The 20555-nt window shown below is 42.0% G+C and overlaps 1 protein-coding gene across 2 annotated transcripts in view; it reads left to right on the top strand.

The window, feature by feature from the left end:
- The window catches only part of RASSF1 (Ras association domain family member 1), a 33654-nt gene extending 15640 nt beyond the window's left edge, over positions 1-18014 (top strand). The window contains exons 1-5 of one of the 2 annotated variants that reach the window (XM_063121094.1): positions 649-829; positions 13475-13579; positions 14199-14496; positions 15532-15647; positions 17413-18014. In XM_063121094.1, the coding sequence (XP_062977164.1) occupies positions 674-829; positions 13475-13579; positions 14199-14496; positions 15532-15647; positions 17413-17559 (822 nt within the window). In that variant the 5' untranslated portion in view covers positions 649-673 and the 3' untranslated portion in view covers positions 17560-18014. Of the gene's footprint in view, positions 1-648; positions 830-13474; positions 13580-14198; positions 14497-15531; positions 15648-17412 lie in introns of those variants that run through there. The other variant, XM_063121092.1, reaches the window with a different exon arrangement.
- Positions 18015-20555: the final 2541 nt, after the last annotated feature.

The following is a 20555-nucleotide window of genomic DNA, read 5'->3' as shown; positions in this document are numbered from 1 at the left end:
AGAAAGCCAGTAAGCGTGACTCCACCTCGCGCGGCTAGTTTGGGGATGAAATCACTGCCGCCGCCGCTCCAGCGAAGAGGAAAAGGGCGGGACGCGCGAGCTCCGCACCAGGGAAGAGGCTCCCATGGCCCCTCCCTTCGCCCAATCAGACAGGCGCGTGCGGAGAGTGTATACGTTTCAATCCCAACGGTTGCCGGGGGAGGGCGGCCCTGGCGCTTCTCCAGCAAGGATTTTTTTGTGCCACTCTAGCAGCTCGGCGGGGAGCGCGCTGTCGTCCCATTTTAGGTGGTTCCCGGCCGGTGTGTTTCAGCGGCGGCGGCAGACCCTGGAGCCGAAGCCTTGTCTTTTTCGTCGTTAAGGAGCCGAGTTAATTGCCCACTTCCCCCTCACCGCGAGGAGGAGGAGGAGGAGGTGGTAGTAGTGGTAGTTGTGAGGGATTGAACCCTGCTCTCCTTCTCTGGCTCAGTGTTGCTTCCTCGGCACGCAGAGACGTTTCGGCTGTGGGTGAGGTCGGGGCTCCGCCGGGCGTGAGACGAAGGAGACCGGTGTGTGTGTTTGTGTATGGTGTCGGGGGACCGGTTCCTCTGGGTCGCCGGTAGTACGAGAGAGAGAGAGAGAGAGAGAGAGAGAGAGAGAGAGAGAGAGAAGTCTTCCTCCTCGGGTTAAGCTGGGCATGAGCGAGAGTGAGGCGGCGACCACCCCATCTTTCGAGATGACCTGGAGCAGCACCACGAGCAGTGGCTACTGCAGCCAAGAAGACTCCGACTCGGAGCTCGAGCAGTATTTCACAGCCCGCACCTCTTTCATCCGCAAGCCCCACAAGGAAAAGGTGAGGCACGCGCCCTGCTCCCCTCCTCTTCCTCCCCTTGCTGAAGCCCCTTGGCGTCTATGGCCCCGTTCAGAAGACACCTCAAATCATGGCTTTAACCACGGTGAATAAGGCTTTTCGCCTTTATTCCGTGGATTAAGGTGTCTTCTGAACACAGCCTATGTCTCCGAAAGGGGCCATTCTAGGCTGGCTGTGTGAAATGCTCCCCGCACTAATATCCAGCCTATCACTTGCTGTGAACGCGATCGATTCCCACCTCGTGTTAGGATCTCCTTCTCAGGTCCCGAGTCGAGTCGTTTAATTGGGGTGGGGCGGGCGTTGCATTGTATTACTCACCAGCTCGTGTCTATCTTTTACGTGTATCGGGGAGAAGTACAAAATCATTGGGAATTTCAAAGTGTAAAATACCCCAAACTAAAAGCGATTAATGAAAGTGAATGAGTTCCTGCTTCTCAAGGGTCAAACTTCCCTGGAGAACAGCTCAGGGGGGAAAAGGAACAAGGCAGGAGTAAACCACGATGGTGAGATAGGAGAGATATCTTCATTTATTTCCCCGTCTTTTAAAGGTTGGCTCCAAAATGATCAAAAGAGATTGCCAGAGCAGTAGGCAGAAGGGAAGATAATTGTGTTGAGGGGTGCCTCTAAATTGGGGTACCTATTTCCATTAAGCAGTGAAGAGCTGAATAGCAGATGGGAGAAGTTCTGCTGTATGTAGAGTTGGTAAAGCTCCACTGAGAGGGCAACGGTTGTACACATGGAGTGGGGACAAAACCAATAAACAGAAATGGAGGTTAATGTTGATTTTGCTAGTACCCTATATAGTTTTGCCCCAGCTGGATTATTGTATCATTTTTGTTCTTCTTATACTATGAAGAGGGCAACTGAGTAGTATGTATATGGCAGTAAACTGTGAAGGGGACAGTAGTCTGGGTTTTGTCTCTGTGCTAGTTAAATTGCTCTGCTCCTTTGCATGGTGTAATTCAGACACCATGGTGAAGGGGAAACACATGTACTTGGGGGAGGGAGGACTGACAGTAGTGACAGGTGTAGGATTATGTCTTAAAAGGGTCTACATCCGGAAGGCCTTAAGCCACTATTACTGCTTAACAGACTTCATTCAGGAATAAAGAGTGAATGGTCACTTGGGGACAAGGTGGGATTACCACATTATGCTGCAGTGTGGTGACAAGCAGCTGACATAACTGTCATCCAGGTTCATTTTGAATGGCCCAAGCTCTAGTGAATATACGGTTGGGAAGATCAACATAGCTAATTGGTTGTGCAACATTTCCTACTATAAATTTACTTGTGATGAACTAGGGTTGGAATGAAGATATCTGTGGATATGTGCTGCCACCAAATGAAAGTCCCAGAGGTTTTTCTAGTTTTCTGGAAACCGCTTTACTATTCTTCTGACTCTTTGGGTTCAGATATGCAGTGCCTTGTTACACCATTTTCAGAGCATCGCAGAAATATATTTGATGTCCGAAGGGAGAACCCCCTGACTTGTTGACACCTAGGTACTGCCAGTGCCTTTTGCTTACGTGAAGTATTGAAAATTAGCTTATTTTGGGCATGGGGCAACCTTGGTGCTTCAGACATTCTTCTGTAAAATTGTAAAGATAGGAGCTTTCCACTTCCAAAGATACTAATCTGTATTATAGCTATATTGACTGTTAGGGTTCTCAGTGCTTGCAAAATACCTGCATCTCTTTCCTCTTCATCATGATTAGAATCAGTACTACCACCGACAGGAGGAAATGTATATGGGATCAAGCTTGCCTGGAATACATTCACTCTGCGAGGTGGTAGCCTTGTACCTCATCCCATGCTCTGGTTGCTCATTTGTATATTCTGGAGCTTTCAAATCAGATTCTGGAGTATGCATATTAAATCCTGCTACACTGCAGTTTGTCTTTGTGAATTAGTAGAATTGCTCTCAAAATATATATTAAGGGACATGTCAAGAACAAATCCAGGTCCACACAGGAGTATACTTTGCAATATTCAAAAATATACTTCTTATGTTTTAGTCCATTGCTTTCCCTTCTCTGTCTGCCAGTGTTGTGTTGTCAGGACTATTTGAGAGGAATATGGCCATCATAGAGAGTATCTTTTTTATTGCATAAGTAGTGTATTTATTAGGGGTGCCGTGTACTTCTATATTACAAGTGCTCTTGATGAAAATCAGTGTGACACTCTTAACACCTGTAAGACTTCTGTCATTGGGAACTAGGCTAAGTAATATCAGGGTTAGGTGATGAGGTTTTGCCCTCACAGCTAGAATGCTCAAGTTGAGCACTGTACTTTTCTCATAGGAGTGAATAACAAACATTCATTTATATGGGAGAAAGTAAAATGTTACTCTCAAAGATAGCCGTGGCATGGGGACTAAACGTCTCCTGTGGACGGTAGCCATTTACAATAAGTGACTGCCATTTGTGTAGCCATATCCTGGGTTCTGTTTCTTGGTTATGCTAGACACCTGGACCTGGCTTCTTCTATATAGATACAGGCAAGGTATAAATCGGGGATGATGAAATTCGCTCTGGAAATCTTTAGGCTTGTTCCTGATAGGGTGGAGTATATTCATATGACTGCTTACAAAAAGAAGTGGGTGAACTTGTTAAACTTCCTTGAAGGACATTAAGTATTACTGGTAAAATGCAGAGTGGTGCCATACTAAGAATGATTCTCCTTGATTTGGGGAGGGGGGTGCAGAAAAGGCAGCTCCTTCAAAAAACTTTTCCTCCATACTTCCAGATGCTCTTTTCCAGTGTGCCAGGAAAGAAAGTAGCCTAGTTGTTATTATTGTGTAACCACAAACAGCTGAGCCTGCCCAAGGATTCAAAACAAATATGGGTCTGGGCATCCAGGTGCAAGGCAGCTTGGGCTTGTCTGCATAGTGACAACTGCTTGGAGCCTTCCCTGAAGCAATACAGAGCCCAAAGATAATGCTTTCTGGAGATGAGGGGGCATTTAATTCTGTCTCTGCTCCCAGTGGATCTTGCTTTTGATTTATTTGCATTGGGGTTAATGAGATTAACAGCTAAATGGGCTCTCCTCGTGAGGTCCCCATATGTGAGACCAGAGGGTGATGAAGATTTAGTAGGTCCCTTTGGAAAGCAGGTTTGGAAGACGGAGATGTTAGTCATCTGTGATTAAAGATGGTAGAGCAGGGTAATAACAGTTCATCTGCATCAGAACAAGAGAAGAGTGGGAGGAAGAAAATAATAGGATAGAGGAAAAAAGTTGGCAGAAGATCAGAGATGCATTTTAATGTCCAGATCGAGCAAGTCCCTCATACATGAGAAGTGGAATTAGCAACTGTTAACCCATTAATATAGCATTTACTATGTGTTCAGCATGAAGTGGTTCAGAAGGGTTGAAAAGAACATGCATTTACTCTTCCTTGGCCTTAGCATTTATTTATTACATTGTGAACTGCCCAGAGGGCTTCGGCTATTGGGCTGTATAAAAATGTAATAAATAAATAAAAATTAGCATGTCATTTGATATTGTAAAGCCTAACCATCATGATTTGCTACTCTAAAGTTCAGAAAAGAGATGTTCCTCTTGTCTGATTTGTACAGGATAAGGGAAATACATCTGGCATTCCTGCAATGAGCCTAGAAAGTGCAGCATGCCAGAAGGGAGCAATAACACAAGAGAAAGCAGAAAGATTAAAGGGTTTCATGAAAGCCCTTAACCCTCTTCATTAGCCAGGGAATGTGGGTAGTGCAGAGTTAATTTTTTTTGTTGAGATCCAATCATCTTAGACTTCTCAGATATGTAAACAATTTCCCCCCTCTAGGCACAGCAGATCCAGTGAAAAAGTAAATTGAATTGTTCTTTAATCCCTATTGGTCAGCTTGCTAGCTGCTGATAAGTTATGCTGAATCGAGCATATCCTTCTGGGGCAGCAAGACGTCCCTTGATTTGCTTACATTTGGAGAGGCTATATTGTGCATTCGAGAAAGAAGAATTGGCATGTCGGCTGTAGCTCGTTTTGCAAATCTTTCAGTTTCTGGGTGTCTCTTCCACCTCATGAGGAAAGGCAGTGTACTAATGGCATAGTATGCAGGTCTTAAGGTACCCTATTCTTATTCCATATGGCATGCATGCCTGTATATGGTCAAATAGATTGTTTTGGGAATGGTTCCAATGCTGGCATCTGGGCAACAGAAATGAGTTTTTATCATAGGGTATAATAAAGGCTTACACTGGATCATAGGAGGAAGAGTTACTATACTGTTTACATGACATCTTGTATTAAATATCCCTGTCACAATACTAAATATAGACTAAATACAAAATAAATATAAAATAATCATGAGCCTCAGGAGATGACTGGGGCATTTAATGCAGATATGTCATGTATTAACTAGTTTACCTGAAGAACGGATTAGTGTTTTTTTTATATAATAGGACTGTGTTGGAAAGCTGTATTGATCAGAAGGCCATAGCTAATGGTTTCACACTAATGTATGAACTGAGGGAGAGCTGTGGTTGACAATCATTTTTGAGTGTGCTTGAGCAAGGATATTTTTTTCTTGTATATGTTACATCAGATCATTGTATTGTAGTACACATAAGAACAACTATAATTCTGACAGCAATTACAGCTCTTGAATGGTTGACCAAATGCCCTGGAATTTCTGATTCTGAAGAGTTCCAGTCTCTTGAGTTGGCCTCTCGGATTATGAAATAAACTTTAGAAATCTCTCTCTCTCTCTCTCTCTCTCTCTCTCTCTCTCTCTGTGTGTGTGTGTGTGTGTGTGTGAGAGAGAGAGAGAGAGACACACACACACACACACACACAGAGACAGACAGGGAACATTTTTTTTTAAATCAAAGTTCAGGTTTTCAAAGAACTTGAACTTTTTTTTCAGTTCAGGAGAGCAAAGAGGTGGGAGTGGCAAGGAGATGGGGTTTATATGGCCAGTAGTTCCTGGGGGCAGAGTAGATGATCCATTAGTAATGAATTTTGGGGCCATTGGAAGGCCACAACCTGCCACTGCCCACCTATTTCTAAGCTTTTCTAGTTTTCCTGGTTGCAAAGAAACTTTAGTGATTTGCAGAGTAAACCAAATGGGTTGTTACCAAGCTTTTAGACATGTTGTAAACTGAAACTGACAAAAAAAACAAACTAATGAAACCCCAGACAGCAGAATGTTCTAGAAAGCTAGAAAATGTTCAGTGTTCTTTTATTGAGTGCTATGTCTTCTGTTTTCTGCTCATGGTGCAATCACTGAACACACAACTTCCTTCCTATGCATCATTTGTATCTGTCATGTTAAACCTAACAGATAAGAATATCTACCAAGCCACTGTATCATGAAGAACCTCAGTGGTGGGCCTTCTCTGTGGCGGCATCCACCCTCTGGAGGACCCTCCCTCGTGCGGTTTGGGAGGCAGAAGACATAATATCTTTTAAACACCTCCTGAAGACATACTTTTTTCCACAGGCTTTCCCTGTTTTTTATTGTACCTGGTTTTATATTGCCTTTTAAACTTTTTATGTTTTAAATTTATACCTGTTATATTTTATGTTTTTTAATTGTGCACTGCCCAGAGAGCTTTGAAATGTAATAAATAAATAGTTCAAAACCTAATTTAAACTAAGTTTTAAAAGGGCAACACTTTTAAAAAAAAGTTTGCAAGTTTAGACTAAAACGTAAATGCAGATCGTAGAAATAGTTGTCTTTAGTTCAATTTAAAGGCTAAGTTTTAAAACTGATAGCAGTTTAAACTGTAGATAAGCTAAGTTTGAATTAGATCATATTTTTGACCTCGCTTTTACCTGAGCTGACCAAGTAACCTTTAATTATCTTGAGTTATAAACAGCTGTAACAACCTTGAAACATGAATTCCAATGACACAAGTCATTGGCTTGACTGAATAGACCTTGGGATTGCCAGATTTCCACACAATCTCTTTAGAACCAGGCCTGGTTACCATAATAAGAGCTATAATAGCCACACATCTATTTAGAAGTTGCTAGTGAGAGCACCCTTCATTGATAGGTTAGCCACAGAGCTCTCAGCCCAAATAGAATAGGGTGGTTGTTTTTGCTATGTATACGTAATAGGAACTTTCAGCTTGGTATTAACCAAATTTTTGATGCATGGTCATGACCATAGGATAGGTTTCATTCCGTGTTTGCTTCCCAGCCTGTGTGCACCATGAATCAGTTTTGTGGCCCAGCCACTAGCATGAGAGTGGTTTGGTGGGGACAGTGCAAAAGGGTTTTTGTCCTCATCATGGCTTGGCCACTGTGGGAAATAACCATGCTGCTGTGGCATGGTCAGATACAGTAGCATGGTCAGATCCTTTGGTCTGATCCAGCAGGACTCTTATGCAGATGCTGCTACTTATTTCAATAGGGATCTAGTTTTTTCATTTCTTTTCCTGCTAAACACTATAGTATTAAAAGGGTAGAATCCTAGAATTGGCATGGCTTGTATGTAGCTGGCATTTCTGAGAGCAATCTGTTCCATCTATGTATTGAGACTTGACGAAACGAAAGAACTGATTGCACAGCAATCTTTCTTTAGTATTGATCTTTAAACTACTTGAGCTGTGTGTGTCTTTTTTTTTACTTGAGGTTTGGTCTCTTCCTCTCTCTGGGTACCTGCTTTTCCTGCCTGCCTGCATACTTTTTCACTGAGATGATTACCACAGGCCATCTTCTGTTCTTTGCAGATGACCCAGATGTACTGCAAAACCACTCTAAAGAAATGCAGCAAAAACAAAGCAGGCCTGGCCTGAGCAAAGCACCTAAGAAGCCGTACTGTATTGGAATCCAGCAATTAGCCAGGCTAACATTTCTTTTGTGAACGAGTGGGAACCTATTTGAGAGAGAGCTTGATCTTTGTGGGAGAATTGTTGATGGTCCCATGCTCCTTGGTGACAAATGGCAACACCTAGAAGTTTACCAACAGTCGTTTCAGTCTACTTTGTAATTTTCAAGGTTTTGGGGGCGTGGGTTAGCATATGAAAGAGCACTCCTGAATTCTTCCTTCATAGGATAAGGTATTCAGCTGCTTTAACCTGTAGTTCAATCAACTCCATGAATTAAAGCATTTTTAATATATATTTTTGGTCTAAAGCCTGTTTTTTTGGAAGAGGTCATGCAGGTGGTAGAGAATCTTATTTTTGAATCTTAATTGCAGCAGGGGCATTTGGGGCAGACTTTTCAAAACTTAGAGAGCAATCCTATGGTCCCTGGGAGAGCGTCCCAAGGACGATAGGATATTTTGGGTAAATCTATCACTGGCTACTTGTCATGATAGCTATGTATTGCCGCCAGTATTTTAAAAAGCATATCCCACCCTTCTGTTCTTAGGTTGGCTAATAAAAACAAACAATAGAATAATTTTCAAAAACATTAAAATAGCGGAACCATTAAATGCATTAGAACATCATTCACAGCAGCAAAATAAAACCAGTAGAGAGGACACTTAAAGAGACATGAAAAAAATCTCTGGTGCTGAAAAGACTTAAGAGTGGGTGGCAGGTTAGCTTCCCTAGGGAGAGTCTTCCAAATACAGGGCACTACAGCTGAGAAGGCCCTCTCTTCAATTGCCACCTGTCTAACACAAGCGGGCAGGAACATTCAGAGAAGGGGTTCTAACTATGATCTCAGTATATGGACACGTCCTTGTGGAGAAGGTGGTCCTTCAAGTACCTGTGTCTCAAGCTATATAGAACTTCAAAAGTGAGGACTAGCACTTTGAATTGTGCTCCGAAGTGGACTGGCCGTAGTTGTTTAAAAATTGGCAACCTATGTTCTTATTAGCTGGTCCCAGTTAGCCTAACATCTGCATTTTGGGCTAACTGAAGTTTCAGAGATCTTTGAAGACAGCTACATGTATAACATACTGCAGTAGTCTAATCTTGAGGCTACCAGAACATGATTTGGCCTAGACATCTATGCCTCAGCAAGCCAGGTCCAAATTGACATTCTACCCATTAGATAATGTTGGCTTATATTATATACTGTGAAGCATTTTCTGAGGTGCTTTAGATACCATAGTAACAGAGGCCATGGTTGTCTTCATAAAAGCAGTGTGTTCTAACATTTAAAATGGAATTGGGTCCTAAAAGACATTTTGTCTTGTAAACAGGATGTCTGTGTCCCTGACTTTCCTAGCTTGGGGGTGGAGGGTAGGGGAGAACAGCCCTTCCCATCCTATCCAGAGCCATCTTCCCCTTTGTTTGTCCCACTCTTGCAGATTTCCTTTTGCTCTTTTCCACAGGATGCAGCTACTTCCCATTTTGTTTCTTGGGTCATATCTTTGTGCATGGGAAATGCTTCTCACCCTGACACACCCAGCTTTCCACAATCTAGCCATGATTTAGGCTTCCTTGGATTTGCTAGATTCCTAAGCTTCTGCAGAATGGTGACTGTCAAATATGCTAACAGGCAAATAATTCTTCTGTAGAACTTCTTACAATAAGAAGTTGCTTGGTTAACTGATGGGCAGCAAAACATGGGAGGAGTTGACCATAACAACTCACAAGGAAGCATGAAGAACAAGAGAGAGTAAACGCCAGGTAAACAATGTCTACCGGATCACCCCTGTCTACATGTTTATTGACACTCTTAAAGAACTCTAAAAGGTTAATGAGACAGGACTTATCTTTGAAGAAGACATGTTGATTCTTTTTCAGCAGGGCTTGTCCTTCTTTATGCTTACTAATTTTATCTTTAAAAATGCTTCAACCAATTTACCCTGGAACAGACATTAAACTAACTAGCATGTAATTTCCCGGATCCCCCCGAATCCCTTTTAAAAATTGGTGTTATATTGGCTATCTTCTAGTCCTCTTGTACAGAGGCTGACCTTAGGGACATGTTGCACAGTTTGGTTAGAAGATCAGCAATCTCTTATTTGAGATCTTCGAGAACTCTAGGATGGTTATATAAATAACTGTGCCCTGTTATTTATTTGCTTTCAATTTATCAATAAGGTGATAACTTCATCTTTTGTCACCACTATTTGCCTCAGTTCCTCAGACTCCTTTCCTGAAAACATCAGTTCAAACAGAGGTGTCTGTTCAATATATTCTGCAGTTAAGATGGATGAGAATAATTCATTCAGCTTCTCTGCAATCTCCTTATCCTCCTTCAGTACTCGTTTAACACTATTGTCATCCAATGGTCCAACTGCCTCCCTTAGCTGGATGCATCTGATACATTTAAAGAATTATTTGTTAGTCTTGATATTGTTAGCAATATGCTCTTTAAAATGCTTTTTTGCATCTCTTATTGTCCGCTTGCATTGCCTTTGGGGAAGCTTGTGTTCCCTTTTGTTTTCTTCAATTGGACAAAACTTCCATTTTCTGAAGGAAGCCCTTCTTTAATAGCTCCCTTGACACTGCTCATTAACCAAGTTGGTGACTTCCTGTTCGTTGCTACATTTCCTAACCTGTGGTATACAATTTAGCTGAGCTTCTGTTGTTGTGGTTTTGAGTAATTTCTATGCATTTTGAAGGGATTTAACTCCCTTGACTCCCCCTTTCAACTTCCTTTTCACCAGTTCCCTCATTTTAGAGAAGTTTTCTCTTTTGAAGTTAAATGTGACTGTGTTGGACATACTGGGCAATTTTCCACTTAAATATATATTAAACCTGATAGCACTGTGATCAATTTCTAATTGGCTCAACATTTACATCTTGTACTAAGCCCTGGGCAACACCACAAATTGTCAATGCCTTGTAGTTGCTTGGCTCTGTGTCTCCAGCTAAATTTATTTTGTTTGTAAGATTTGTATTCCATCCGTCCTCCAAGGAACTCAGAGTAATTTTGTCTCTCACGAACTTGTGAGGTAAATTAGGCTGAGGGATAGTGACTTGCCCAAAGCTAACTATTAAAATATAGGGATTTTATTCTAGGATTATCACATCCAAACCCAGCATTTAAATCACTGTGCCATACTGGCTTTAATTATACAGGAATGAAATGTCTAATGGTGTGCAGCTCCAACATATGTATGTTGTGTAGCTTGATTACATATTCCTGGAAATGGGAACCGATCTCTCCCACTTCCGTTTGCTCATGTGTTACTCTTGCAGTGGAAAAGGAAGTGGTTTCCAGTAATCCCTGGAGATTTCTGATTGGTTTTTGGTGATCTCATTTGGAATTCCCCACAATCTCCCTTCCCCCATTAAAAAGAGTGATGTCAACAGGAAAGAAGACTGATGCAACTGGGAGCAACTAACTTCTGCTGAAAAGCTGTAAAAGAGATTTGATGCATATAGGAGGGTTCTCATTCTGGGCATGTAATTCTATAGGTGGAGAGGAGTTGCACTTTAGGAGAGGTGCTGCTGTGTTCTTGATGCAATAGAATTTGTAAAGCAGAGATTCCTGGCTTTCAGCTGGATGGAAGATATATATTTCATTCTTAATGTGAGGATTTAATGTCTTTAAGAAGCTGGTCTGCTGAGTAGGGTTAAATATTCCTCTTATATTTTTTAGCAAAGGAGACCAGAGAAGGTTAAGATTATCCAGATACCATATGAAAATGCTACTATGGTGCATGGTGACAATTTCAAAGTAACTCCAGATCCTTGAAACAAGCACCCATATTGTACCACAGTTAAAGGGAAAATCATGGCAAACTGCATTAAAGTACAAAGCAAGGGTTGCACAAAATAGCTATACCACACAGTTCACAATTGCTGAAGCACAGATTGCATCCCGGTAAAAGTTCAAAACATGCTTTGGCTTGGAACAGGTAATCTTGCGGTCTGCATAGTAAATCCTGCAGCTACTTTTTTCTGTATGCTGAAGAGAGTTGGTGGCATATGGCTTTCCTTGATGCCTAGTAGTGGCTTCTTAAAGCACCGTGTCCTTGTCCTATGCAAAACATCCTATTTGTGATACTGTGAAATCCTTTGAGGTTTAAATATTATCCTTCTATAAAAACAAAACTATTTTTTCATGACAGTATGATGCTAGTCTATATATTCAGCTACAGGTTTTACAAACAGCCTGCTATGTACAGCAGTAACTCAAGGCAGATGAGTACAGGTGTCTAGGAGTCCTCATTCAGGGGGTGCTCCCAAACATGTTCCCCCCCTTTAGTTATCAGAAATAAGAAAACTTAGTGGTAGTCTAGTAATTAAAATACCAAGTTGATTAATGCTGTATTTGCATGGCTACAACAGATTCTGTACAATCAGGGCCCTTCTACTCATGATTATCTTGTATTGAAAACCTATTTTGCCATTTCTAGGAATGCAAATGGTGGTGAGATGCTATAATCTGCAGTGGCACTAAAAGTATATCTTCTAGTCTTTCTGGTAGAATTAGGGTCCTGATCCTCAGTCTGCTGCATATTAATCATAGGGCCAATGTAGTCATGTCATTGGGTTGGCATAAGAACAAATGAAGGTGTGGTGTGATTATTTCAGTTTCTCTGTTCACACCCACAAGTGTGATGGTTACACAGAAGGATTTTGTCATGTGGCTTACAACATAATGGAAATCAGGAAGCTATTAAAGAATTGCAGCTTGGTTCAGTGAGTTCATTCAACCCCAGGGCAAGCAAAGGAGTGGGGTAGCATGGATTATTTTTATTTATTTATTTATTTATTTATTTATTCATATAGCACCATCAATGTACATGGTGCTGTACAGAGTAAAACAGTAATGTGGTATTAGCGCTTCACCTGAAACCTGTAGTTTCTCTTGGCAATTCAGCCTTGCTATCTTGACCAGATACAAAAGAGGGCAGGGCTCCTGCAGTTTTAACTGTTGTGATGAAGAGGGAATTTCACCAGGTGCTGCATGAATAAAAATGACACCTGCTGAAATTTCCTTTCCTGTACAACTGTTAAAGATGCAGGAGCCCTGTCCTCCTTCTCATATGGTCACCCTAAGTAAGACTGAGCATCAGAGAGCTGTCTGGCTTTTTGAAAGGAAAGCTCTGTATAAAAAGCATCACCCCTGGGTTATAGTGTGCTTAATAACAAACAATCCTATAAATTAATGTATAGAAAGCGTCCACAAATCTTGGCTTGGCTTACCAGTCAAGCTATTATTTATGGTGGTCACCATTCTTCCCTTCCAATACTAGCATGGCATGCACAGTGAACTTGTGGAAACATTTTTTGTCCTTGTGCTGGGCTTTTGTAGAAAATTCAGATAGCACCTTGCTCCTGCCTGACACACAAGCTCCGTGTGAGGAAAAGAAACCATCCCATTTTTGCTCCTCTGTTCTATGTGGAGAAAAGGAGGAATGGCTTCTCTCCCTCATGATCAGAGGTGGCGGCAGAAGCAACAATCAGGTGCTTGTTGGGGAGAGACCACTCTTCCTTTCCTCCTTGAAAAATTTGTGGGGAGCAAGACAGAGCTGGGAGGGAGGAAAAGTGGTATAGCTTATTTCTCACAGAAACTGGACTTTGGTGGAAGGGTTGGTGCACTCAGCTGGGGAGTGAAGTGGTGGTTACCATTGGCAAGCAAATTTATGGTGAATAGCTTGGGAAAACCAGCCTCACAGTCATAGTGGCCTAATAGAGGTCATAGTGGCCTAAGAGTTTTTTCTTCCTGTCCTTCCTTTGCACCCCAAGAATTGGGAGAAGAGCCTGAAAGGGACTGAGCTGTAGACTAATTCAAGATTATCAACTCTTCTACAGGATGAGCAGATTGACTGGGAGAAACCTGTTCTGTCCCAAGTTGAGATTGAGCAGAAGATAAAAGAGTACAACAGCCAGATCAACAGTAACCTCTTCATGAGTTTGGTAAGTTTCAGGAGAGTTAGAATTTGGACCTCTGGAATACCTCAGAACCTGAGCTTCAAACACCTGTTCTTGCCCTCCCAGCCCCACCATTTAATACCTAAAACATATTTTATTTATTTATTTATTACATTTATATACCGCCCCATAGCTGAAGCTCTCTGGGCGGTTTACAAAGATTAAAAACAGTGAACATTAAAAAATATATACAGAATTTAAAACCATAAACATAAAAACAGACAATATCCATTTAAAAACTATTCTGGGGTCAGTTAAGAAAAAATCTCAGCCTATGTTGTTAAATGCCTGGGAGAAAATGTTGACCTGGTGCCAAAAAGATAACAGTGTTGGTGCCAGGCAAGCCTCTTCGGGGAGAGTAACCATCCCAAGACTATGGTATGTCATCTCTAATTTTGTAGCATCCTGCAGTTATTCCAGCAAGTGTAAAAACAGTCTATATCTTTTCCTTCCCAGAGACTGCATGTAGAGCTCTCTCTAGGACTTGTGGGAATTCAGCTTGGCTTCTTTGCTGTTCAAAGAGGCAGTGACCTGTTTGAGTTGTTGCTGAGTTTTGTTGGTATGTGATCCTTCTGCACATCTCACTGTACCTCTACTCCCACAGAACAAAGATGGTTCCTACACTGGCTTCATAAAGGTACAATTAAAGTTAATCCGGCCTGTCTCAGTACCTGCCAATAAGAAGGCACCCTCCATCCAGGACACCAGGAAGAGCTCCTCACGCAGCCAGGCTGTAAAGCGTCGCACCTCATTCTACCTACCCAAGGACACAATCAAGCACCTGCATATAATTTCTTGTACACGTGCCAGTGAGGTCATTGAGGCCCTGCTCAAGAAATTCATGGTAGTTGACAACCCCCGCAAGTTTGCCCTCTTTGAGAGAACAGAAAAGGATGACCAAGGTACTTGATCTCCTTTTCCAACTTCTTGGAAATAACAATGTGCAACTTATTCCAGGCCTGTAAATAGCCACTTGCCTGACAACCTGCAGCAAGTAAGAATTGCTTGCAGGCAGCCAGGAAGAAAAGTTTTTATTATTTGGAAGAGAGTTTTTCTTTGTAAGTGCTATGAATTGCCAGCATAAGTGCATATGGGCAGGCAGCCTAGTAAAATTTGTGGGCCAGTATGTTTTGCAGACTGACCTGTGAGGCTGATTTGTTCATACATTGTCAGCTCTCAGATGTAATCTAGTCCATTGAGCTCTAGAATAAGACATTGGGAGAAAACAGTATATAGATCACCCAGGGCAAGTTAACTTTCTCTTGAAGATAGTAAGTACAATCCTGACTTTTTGTAAAGAAACCTGCTTGTGTAGAAGAGAAGCTCTATTTAAGACTGTGGTTACATTACTGTTAATTACAGGCCTGCATTGGACTTGTCTCATAATTTTATGTTGCCTCTGAGATGGGCTGGAAGGAAGAGTAGTTGAATCACCTTCACATCCTTTGCACCTCACCTGTTCATTGTAGCTCTGACCTGATCACACAGCACAGTGCAACTTATTGTGGGTTATTTAAGTCATGACAAGTTGTGGTGCGTATGGGCACCATTTCGCATATCTAACCACCACTCTGGAATTGAGGTGTCGTGCAAACTTAGTGAGCATGGGTTATGTGAGGGTTAAACAACCGTCATATAACCCATGTTCTGTTGTTTAACCCTTGCATAATTCACACTTGCCAGTTTGTATGAGGTTTGGATATGCAAAATAGTAGCTGCACATGCCACCACATGCTGCAGCCTAACTGTGTTGTGTTGTGTTGTGTTGTGTGAACTGGCCTATTCTCTACTGAGAGTAATTAGCAATTGAAAATTAGTGTGTTAACAGCACCCTCTCCTGGAAGAGAATAGATTGAATATTAGATAAGGGCTAGTCTGTCCTGTCCAGAGGATTGAATTCTTTATTTAATTCCATTTCTGATGTTTTTGTCTGTCAGTATATCTTCGCAAGCTTTCTGATGAGGAGCAACCCCTGCGTCTCCGTCTGTTAGCTGGCCCTAGTGAAAAGGCACTTAGCTTTGTTCTGAAGGAGAACGAGACAGGAGAAGTCAATGTGAGTATAAGTATTGATGGTGTGTTGGAGGCTTTGTGTCAAGTTATGTGGGGCTGGCTACTGATTCATCTAGCAGTGGTGCGAAGCCCATAAGTACTTGGGTGCTATCAAGCAGTTGGGCAGCTTTTGTCTTGACTTCACTAGGCAGAGATGGGCACTGGGCCTTGGGTTCCAAGTTCATGTTGCAAGATTCTTTATAACAAGTGATGTGGAGTGGAAAATGTCCACTACTGCAATTTTTTTCTGGACAAAACTTTAAATACTAAAAATGCACTATCAGATTACTATTCATAAGAAGCGTCCATACACATGTTATCCACTACTCTTAGGGCTTGCAAAAAATTAACATGTCAATAGTTTCTAATGCCTCAATTTTTAATTAAAAAATTAAATAATGAGGGAAATGTGTGCAATCTTAAAATATTTGTAAGTATTCCACTTTTAAAAAATCTTCCAAGTAAAGCTTTGAATTTGTTTGAATATAATGTTTAAACCACAACAAATGTTCTTTATGGATTTTTTTTCTTTAATGTTTTTTTCTAAAACATTTTCTTAATCAAATGGTTCAGTTCTATTAATTCTGGATGTTGGAAAAACTTAAAATCAAACATGCAAAATTGGATCCAAATCAAATTTAAGAATTCAAGATCCTCCAGAACAGCCCACGTTACAGCTTTATAACTAGAAATTAAAGTCTAACTGGAAACTAAAGTGGCAGGATACAGCTCACTGCTCAAGAGCAGCTGCTATCTTTTCTTTTCAAATATCCATTCATTTGATCCGTCCCAGTAGATTTGTGTCCTGTGGATAAGGTCTGAGCCTTCAGTAAGGTAATTTCTAGAGCCGACCAAAACACATCGACTGTTGTACAAGGGCCTGGTCTGCAGTGGCCATAGGGATGTCCTAGCACTTATTGTTAACACCAAATGCACACTCCTGCTTTTGATGGGAGGCAAATGACGAGACTTGCTAAGTAATCCACAAAGCTTTTATTAAGCAACAAACATCTCTTCTACCTGAAGAGAGTCTAATCTCTTGGAAACTTCCCCCTAGGCAAAACTATGCAAATTAAGCAAGACAATTGTCTGCTCAAGAAGAACAAGAAGGCTCTTCCCAAAAGCCCGTAATTTCAGAGAGCTTGGTGCGGAGGCAGGTTCTGCCGCAATCCTAATCGGACTGACTTTCTCACACCTTCCTTCCACTCCTTGCGTTTTAGCTTCCGGCGGACCCTAGCATCAGCTAGCTTGTCGGGACACTCTCCTCCAGAAGAAAGCTCACTTCCCACTGAGTGTGTAGGATTTGGCCTTGAGGAAATAAGCTCTGGAGAGGGCTGACTCCCAGCTGGGGTATCGCCTGTGAGAGCTTCCTCCCACAGTGGTACAGGCTGGCTGGTGTCTGGCGCCGCCTCGTCTAGTTCTGAATCTGATTCTGATTGATTACCTGAAACACCTTCTCCCAAAACAGGGGCAGTAAGGTTAGACATGACAAAACCTTCCCTGGAAACTTGTAAACACTAGATACTTGTGTAGGCATTTCAAAACAGTTTATGAGCATTAAGTTATGAAATACAGATGCCAACCTGGTTATTTTTTATGAACCTCCAAACCTACATATTAGCACCTCTTGACCTAAGTCTGGGTTCCCTCATCACTATTAAAGCTTTGCTTCTTTTTTCTGGGCTAATATTGTATTCATGACTGTGTAATGTGAGCGTTCTTGCCATCAACACTGTGATTATTACTTTCCTTCTCTCACACTTATGCAGTGGGATGCTTTTAGCATGCCTGAGCTACAGAATTTCCTGCGCATCCTGCAGCGTGAAGAAGAGGAGCATGTTCGGCAGATCCTGCAGAAATATGCCCGTTGCCGCCAAAAGATGCAAGAGGCTCTGACGACTCGCACTCCGGGTTGACAAAGTGCTCCATCCCAGACCCGGCACTCCAGAAAATATAAGATACCGGATGCAGAGAAGCAGTGAAGCCAAGTGGACTAAGAATGAAGTGATCCTGGGACTGTCTGTGGGCTGAATGTATCTCTGGAGGGGGTGGGGAAGGGACAACAGGGATGTGTGGATCTCTTTGTGAGCCCATCATTGGTGCATGTGTGTGTGCTCCCCATGGAGTGAGTGGTTAATTGTGTTGTTGCATGCATGACACAATGGGATCAGGTAGGGAAGTAAAGAAGTGCCTGTGGGATGCGTTTGAAGAACAGAACTTTAGAAGTACTGCTGTAGCAGCTGCTTTCAAAGTGCCAGGTTATTAATGCCACTGTTGCACCCACTGTATCTACAGACCGACTGAGTGGTATTATCTGGGTGGTATTAACTAGGCTTGGATCTAGTGATAACTTACAATTTAACATAAACAAGATCAGCCAAAATGGCCTCAATCTCAGATGTATTCCCAAGAAGAGAAGTGTCCTTGGCAAGCACTTTCCTTCAAAATCATTTTTTAAAGGGCCATAGATTGGTCTAATCTACTCAACCCTGACTTAATCTGCCTTTGGTTTGGTCCACATAACAATAAAACTTATAGCAAAGTGGAACCCTTGGCCTACAGGCATTAGTTAGACTGTGGTTATACAAAACAATGGAGAATAAAGTCTGCTGGAAGATCTGTGTGAGGGGAGAAGACTAATTAGACAGAAACCTTGCAGTCAAAATGCCAAGGAAACTACAATCACAGAACCCAAAGAAAAGGCAGGAGAATTCTTGCTAATTTTTCTGATATACAATGAATAACATGTAGACCAAAACACATAATTATTGCAATTCCTGTGGTTACTATATGATTACTGTTTGGGCTATGGATGATTTTGAAGAAACAAGGATGTAAAAGGCAATATTATGTAGAGCAGCCTTCAAGGGACCAAAATATCCTATGAAGAAAGAAATATAGGGACACCTTTTCTTGCCCAGCCACCTCCTTTGTATGAAAAATGTGGAGACCAAGGATATAACAAATCTCAGGATTCAGGTTTCTCTTCTACTGAAGACAACCATAGCTTTGACCACCCTCATTTTGTGTGGACATGCATAAGTGAGGTATTAATATGTGTCTGGGGGGCATTTTGACTTGGGCAGGACCTAGTGGGAAATTCTCTGAGTAGTAGTTGAATTTCCTCGGTGTGGGGACATGTCCACTCCTGCAGTATGTGGTCTGTTGTTTCTAAAGTCAAGTACATTTTCCAGAGCAGGCATCCAAAAGAAACTGGGCCTACTATTAGAGACTGACCCTTCTAGTGTTTAAAATCGGGATTGTTTCTTAACTTGAAATGAAAACCCAATGAATAAAAGCCTTGGGGTTCAGCTTATGAATGGTGCTGCTTGTATACCAATCAATAAAAGATTCAGGGGTGAGAAATGCCTGTTGCATGTGCTGCTTTAGAACCAGTTTCTTGGTGGAACAATATACTTATTCCATACTCCAGAAATCTGCTTGCAGTAGCAAGTCTAGTTCTCCCACTGAAATCCTGTTCATGTTATGTGTTCTAATCTTGGCCCTTTGCCACCCATCTCTTAAATTCTAACACGGATGCCATTGGTACCAAACCAAGACATGGGAATGTGATACATTAGGATCACGTCACAGTCCTAAATTGGTTTCAGTTCGATGTAGTTATCAAGGAGAGAGACCCTAAAATCCAATCCTTGTGGTCTTCCAAAATTATTTTCTGTTGCTAAATGTCCCCTCTGATTCCCAAATGCTTGGTTTTGAAGCAAGAAGCAATGGGCAACTAAGATGAATTACAATGGATTAGGAGCCCTAAACAGAATGGGGGGGAAATGGGATTTGTGGGGAGACCTAGGGACCCCACAGATTGAACTTGGACTAAGGAATTGTGCGATAGAGAATGAGAGCTGGGTTTCTGTAGCTTGCATGTGTGGTGATGCTTTTCACAAAGAGTGAGCCTTAAAGTTGGGAAGTAACAAGGCAGAATGTAAGCCCAATTCTGTAAAGATTGATGACAACACCCATGTGTATATCATAGATTAATTTCTGCATAAATAAGTCTATTATATTTCCCACAGCTGTCTCAGTGCCTGCTGCTTCCAGTAAAGCTCTCCTTCAGCCTGTCGGGGCCAGCAGGCCACTTCCATCAGGTCTTGCAGTTCAGGCTTAGTTAGTCCAGTTTGCTATACTTAGACATGTCAGCTGCCAGAGGAAATCTTCCTCTGTGGCTGCTAGCTGTCAAGAGTTTGTTGCTGAAGCTGCACTAGACGCCACGGGAACCCCCAGGATATCACAGAGGCTGCCGAAAGACCAGACTCACTGCCATTCATATCAGAGTGCTGCCAATGCACCTGTTTCCTTCTTGCCAGATCTATTGCCTTGTGGCCAAACAATTCCCTTGTGCGTACTCTGTCAGGCTTGTGCGCTGGGCGCCATCTGTTGGCCAAAAAAAAAAATCCAAAATGATTACCAGCGTGAGCTAGATTTGTATAGCCAAAGAATGGGACTGAGCTTGCATGGGGCTAGTGGTGGGGGATGCTTCTCCCAAACATATTTGGCACCCTCAAAAAGTGTCATTATGACTGCTGCGAAAGGACTCAAAAATATTCTCTGACTCAGGAACTATTGTTCTCAGTCTGAACTAGCTCTGAAATGTATTGCCAATGTCATGCCATCCCATTCATTATGCAATCCTCATTTTGGCTGGGGTTTGTCCATGTGATTATTCCCAGAAAGATGACTACCAAGAAATTATAAGGAAGGAAAGGTGCAGATCAAGGAACCAAGGCAGCAAATTCTACTCCCCCTGAAAGCATTATTTTGATCTGAAACTCAAGAGGTGAATTTTCAGTGCAGTCCTACTAAGGAACAAAGGATCAGGGAAAAGGAGGGCTGCTGACAATACATCTCAATCTTAAATATATTTACTTGGAAATAGTTGGTATGGTCCTGGCAA

Source organism: Elgaria multicarinata, chromosome 3 (genome assembly GCF_023053635.1).
Source record: "Elgaria multicarinata webbii isolate HBS135686 ecotype San Diego chromosome 3, rElgMul1.1.pri, whole genome shotgun sequence".
In the NCBI taxonomy this organism is placed as follows: domain Eukaryota; kingdom Metazoa; phylum Chordata; class Lepidosauria; order Squamata; family Anguidae; genus Elgaria; species Elgaria multicarinata.
This window is presented reverse-complemented; position numbering and strand designations above follow the sequence as displayed.